Source organism: Quercus suber, unplaced genomic scaffold, assembly GCF_002906115.3.
Source record: "Quercus suber isolate HL8 unplaced genomic scaffold, Cork oak 2.0 scaffold_257, whole genome shotgun sequence".
In the NCBI taxonomy this organism is placed as follows: domain Eukaryota; kingdom Viridiplantae; phylum Streptophyta; class Magnoliopsida; order Fagales; family Fagaceae; genus Quercus; species Quercus suber.
In genome coordinates this window covers 164-5,642 of record NW_027069713.1, presented here as the reverse complement: position 1 = coordinate 5,642, position 5,479 = coordinate 164, and the positions used below count along the sequence as shown (strand labels likewise).

The 5,479-nt window shown below is 35.1% G+C and overlaps 1 protein-coding gene across 3 annotated transcripts; it reads left to right on the top strand.

Moving 5' to 3' along the window:
* The first annotated feature begins 702 nt into the window (after positions 1-702).
* LOC111996365 (putative pentatricopeptide repeat-containing protein At5g43820) lies at positions 703-5,140 on the top strand. 3 transcript variants are annotated; one of them, XR_010631979.1, is made up of 5 exons: positions 703-1,204; positions 3,185-3,395; positions 3,581-4,084; positions 4,789-4,843; positions 5,005-5,140. XR_010631979.1 is itself a non-coding variant. In XM_065781104.1 (4 exons), exon 1 carries the CDS (start codon positions 1,149-1,151, stop codon positions 2,832-2,834), a length of 1,686 nt encoding a protein of 561 aa, XP_065637176.1. In that variant the 5' UTR covers positions 703-1,148; the 3' UTR covers positions 2,835-2,934; positions 4,000-4,084; positions 4,789-4,843; positions 5,005-5,140. The 3 variants fall into 3 exon arrangements, 1 of the variants encoding a protein (XP_065637176.1); XM_065781104.1 differs by lacking the exon at positions 3,185-3,395 and having other exon boundaries at positions 703-2,934; positions 4,000-4,084; XR_010631978.1 differs by lacking the exon at positions 3,185-3,395 and having other exon boundaries at positions 709-1,204; positions 4,000-4,084.
* The last annotated feature ends 339 nt before the right edge of the window (positions 5,141-5,479 follow it).

Genomic DNA, 5,479 nt, shown 5'->3' with positions numbered 1-5,479 from the left:
ATTTTTTTAAAATTTGAAAGAAAGACTAGTTATTTTTTTAGGACTTTTTATTTTCATAATTGTAATGTGTATATAGAAAGGTTGTTTATTTGGAAATATATTAATTTTAGAAATTAATACATCAAAAAATGAATAGCTACTACAACCCTTTTAGAGATGAATAGTTATTCCTCATTTTAAAGAATAACTATTCATAAGAAATGATTATTCCCTATAATAAAAACATAACTAAATTATTAAATAGCTAAACTATATGAATAACTATTACATTACAATGTCTATTATAGTTTACCAAACATACCCTAACTCTCATTCGTCCCTGATCAATGTGGCTCAAGTAATTATGGTAAAAGTAAAACCATTCATGTACATATCACTTGATAGATCCATTAATCTTTAATGGAAAATATTAAGAAAAATATTTGATTTGTTATAAATTTAGAATCAAATGAGTTAAATTTTCAATTCAAAAGTGCAAGTATCAAATTGACACTATCAAACTATAAGGTTGATATTTGACATCGGACAAGTTAAATTGATTTTTATTTCATATATTTTTACTATAAAAATGTTATTCATTAGCCATGAGAGTTATTTTATAGCCACAATAAGATGTAGCAATATTTTTATGTTATTTAAATTGTCAATCCATCGTATCACCCATCAAAACAAAATAAAATATTATACTAAGGTAAACCGCAACTGAAAATAAAGGGGATTTACTGGCATTCCTTAACACAAATCTGCAGCAACTACTACAAACAGAGACAGATGTCAAACAAAATAAAGAAACACATATGAAACTATGAAAGGATATCCCAACGTTAACAGCTTCTCTGTTTCATCTGAACCAGACGGAACCAGTCGACACAAGGCTAAGCCTCTCTCTTTGCCATCACTGTTGCTTCGATGAACCAAGTCTCTGAACCTCCATAGCTTCGAGAACCCAGTAGAGTTACTCTTCTTGCAAAGTTCCGGCGAAGCCTTCAAGCTCGTCCGATTCCAACGCCGACGAAGAAGACCCACCTCGCTCTTCAACAAAAAACTTCCTCCACGGTGGCCGGAGACTCAACGAATCGACTTTAGACCTCAAATCTCCGTCGTAATCGCCTCCGAACAAAAGATATCGGTTAAATATCGGACTTTTCATGGCGTTTCAATCCCGACGATTTATCGGGTTTCTCGAGCGCTTCAACAGAACCAGGTACCATTCCCACTACCTCTCTTCACCTACTTCATTTTTTCCATTTCCATTTTCAACTCTAGATGACCAGCCATCACCGAATCACATCAAGTACGAAATAAATCCCAAGGAACGTTTCGTTCTTGACCAGCTCTCTGAGCTTTTACCAATCCCTCGTAACTCTTCAGCACCAAACCCATTTAGATATTCTGAAAATCCCACAAAACAAGTAGCTGAATTTAGAGCAGTTGATGGTTTTTTATTGCCCGAAGAGAAATTACGAGGGGTTTTCCTTCAGAAACTGAAGGGTAAAACTGCAATCGAGCAGGCTTTAACGAATGTTGGTATTGAATTGAGTCTTGACATTGTTGCTAGAGTAGTGAACACAGGGAATTTAGGCGGTGAAGCAATGGTTATGTTTTTCAATTGGGCGATTAAGAACCCGGCTATAACTAAGGACATTAATAGTTACCGTGTGATTATCAAAGCGTTAGGAAGAAGAAAATTTTTTAAGTTTGTGATGGAAATATTGCGTGACATGAGGATGGAAGGCGTGAGCCTTGATTTAGAGACTCTATCAATTGTATTGGACAGTTTTGTTAGAGCTCATAGAGTGTCAAAAGCAATACAAATGTTTGGAAATGTAGAGGAGTTTGGGTTGAAATGTAATACCGAGTGTTTGAATGTGCTTTTACAATGTATGTGTCATAGATCCCATGTCGGTGCTGCAAATTCGTTTTTGAATTCAGTTAAAAGGAAGATACTGTTTGATGTTATGACATATAATATTGTTATTGGTGGGTGGTCAAAATTGGGTAGAGTTAGTGAAATTGAGAGTGTTTTGAAAGCAATGTTAGTGGATGGGTTTAGTCCTGATTGTTTGACTTTCAGTTACCTTATTGAGGGTTTAGGGAGGGCTGGTCGGATTGATGATGCAGTTGAGATTTTTGAGCACATGAAGGAGAAAGGTTGTGTGCCAAACACTGGGACTTACAATGCAATGATATTTAACTCTATATCTGTTGGAGATTTTGATGGGTGTATGAAGTATTATAAGAGTATGTTAAGTAATAATTGTGATCCGGATGTTATTACTTATACCAAATTAATTGCTGCCTTTCTTAAAGCCCGTAAAGTGGCCGATGCACTTGAGTTTTTTGATGAGATGTTGAATCGTGGTCTTATTCCCTGTACTGGGACTGTAACCTCCTTCCTTGAACCTTTGTGCAGCTATGGTCCGCCCCATGCTGCTATGATGATTTACAGAAAAGCAAGAAAAGTTGGTTGTAGAATATCGTTGAGTGCTTATAAGCTATTGCTAATGCGGCTATCTAGGTTTGGTAAATGCGGAATGTTGTTAAGCATGTGGGATGAGATGCAAGAATGCGGTTATTCTTCAGATATGGAAGTTTATGAGTATGTCATCAACGGACTTTGCAACATAGGGCAGCTTGAAAATGCTGTACTTGTTATGGAAGAGTCTTTGCGGAAGGGGTTTTGCCCTAGCAGGCTTATATATAGCAAACTAAATAACAAATTATTGGCTTTGAATATGGTAGAAAGGGCTTACAAGCTATATTTGAAGATCAAAGATGCTCGTCGTGATGAAAATGCTAGGAGATATTGGCGTGCTAATGGGTGGCACTTCTGAAATAGCAAGCTTATCAGCAGCAACTGCAGTTTTTTTATCCTTGCTTTGCAATTCCTGCAGCAAGTTTCAAACTTGCTTGCAGTATGAAATGATTCTTCTTGTAAGTTCTTTTAATTGTCTACAGTAGCAACTGGTGCATACTTTAAACAAATCTTTCATGCAATCACTTTAGGTATTTTGAGAAAATGTTTTCTGGTATAGTATCATTCTTTTCTTTGTTTGTTCATTTATATTTGTGTTGCTACAATAGCTGTTGTAGTGTTATGTTTATTTTCATCATATAAGGTTGGCTTATACTGTTTTATTATGTGCGGGTGCTTCCTTTGGTTGGACCATATGAGCATATGCAGATCATCTTAATAAGTTGTCAGCTTGAAGCTCAAAATGACTAAAATCCAACTAGCTAATTTGCAATATTTGTATAAGCATGATGACTGTGAAGGGCCTCATCCACTGGACACTCACCATATTGTCATCCAACAGAATTCTGCACGGGTTTTCCTTGTCTTCCTCTTTGCTCTTTTGCTGTTCATAAACGCCATCTATCTCTGCTTATTAAATGTAATATCTTTTACTTTGTTTCATTTTAATTCTTTAGCATTCTACGCTTTTCCCTTGGTTTTGCTGCTTGGCTAGAACTAGGAAAAAATGCAGCTTACTTTAGATTTCAGAATATCAGTTGTTCATCATATAGTATATTAGTAACTATTAACTGCCGATGAGTTATTGGCATTATGATTTATCAGGTTACTGCAAACAGTAGCAGTAGATCCTCCAAGTGGTTGGTATGTAAACCGTTGTCAGGTGGGCTTTGAATGGTCTACCTTCAGCTACCTGTGTTAGAAAGGATCTAATCAAATTTGTATCTCATGTATCTGATGTGTATGTGTGTGTGATACTTTCAAATTTCAACCTTCTGTTATCCCAGGTCTGCATGTTTGATTTGTGTTGTACTTTTTAATATCTAGGAATTTCTCAAAGAATATAATACACACGCATATACATTTTAATAACACCTATACTTAATCGTGATTTAAATTTTTTTTTTTTGTGTATGATGTTGGGGGGATCAGTTGCAATTTAATGCTTTCATAACAAACACAATTTGTTGTAACAGTTTAGATAGATAAATACAAATTTAACTTGATGGCATATCTGGTGACAGGGAACATTAGGTACCATTTTCCTTCTGAGCATGCTTTCCAATGCTTGCCTTGTCAAATCATATTATGGGACACTTATTGAGAAAGGTGAAAAGCTAAAGACTGCTCCTTTATATATACTTAGTTCTTATTTTCAGGACTACAATATAAAGTGAGGAGTAGAACCTCAAGTTTTAGAATAACAATTACTGCATTGCTGCCTGCTTTGAATAAATTATTTTAGAGAATATCAACTTATATCTCTGATTGATTTCTTGAACTTGTTTAAGTTTTCTATGGTGACATATGACCATTTAAAATTAATGTAAGGAGGACAGGGAGACAGTGAATCACTTGCTTATGCATTGTCTTGTAGCTAGAGATTTATGGGATATGGTTTTTGCTCTCTTTGGAGTACAATGGGTGATGCCTCAAGGGTTTAGAATTGCTAGCTTCTTGGCAGGGATGATTTGGCCCATTTGGGAGACATAGAAACATTTCAATATGGAAGGCTGTTCCACATTGTTTGATGTGGTTTCTTTGGCTAGAAAGAAATGCTAGAACTTTTGAGGGGTGTGAACTTTTGAGGGGTGTTTTTGATTTGAAGATGCAATTTTTCAAAACGTTGTTTGGGTAGATGCTGGCTTCAGGGACGTATCCTTTCTCTAAATTCTTAGGAGTCAAGAATCATTGTACTTGATGCATTATTTTTGTTGATCAATAAAACTTATTTTATACATATACATATATATATATATATATTTTTTTTTTTTCTCCCATGTACTCGTTGCTTATTTTTTGTTCAAATGCAGAGTCTGTTGTAATTATACCTTCACTCGGAGTGCAACTTGAAGCTCACTATTGGAGGTAATTCTTTCATATCACATGATTACATTTGGCATTATAACATTAATCCATTGATGTTATCAATGCATGATTTCCATTACATCATCAAAGAAACATAAATAGATAGTGGCATAGCTCATTTCTTCTTAATTGATAAATTTTCATTCTGCATTTTTATTCAGTGGGAGAGTTGTTCGTAGCTTTATTCCTATTGACAAAATACTGAAGCCAGTCCTGAAAGAGAATGTGACTCCATTTACTTGTTACTGGAGCTTGGTTTTGCTTGTCCGTGGCAAAAAAGAACTAAATTTGGCATTCGAGGTAAGATATGTTGGTGCATGTCCATTATATGTTGCCACTAGATATCAGTATCGTTGAACTTTAACTAAAATGAACACATATATCTTATGTTAAAAATTGCAAAACTAGTGATGCCAATTGGACAGCTGATCAACAAGAAGCCAGTTGTGATGAGAAATTTGGGTAGAATTGTGAAGGAGAAAATACATAATGGGTAAAAGTAGAAGGCTGTGGGTTTGGTTGTTGGTCTTGAATTAGTTGGGCACTAATGATTTGTTAAATATTTGGCTTACATGCCCATCCAAAAGATCACAAAGAATAATTAGGATTAAAAGTCTTACATATTCTTCATTTGTT

Coding starts and splice junctions, on each gene's coding strand:
- LOC111996365 (XM_065781104.1), top strand. CDS start 1,149: ATGGCGTTTCAATCCCGACGATTTATCGGGTTTCTCGAGCGCTTCAAC.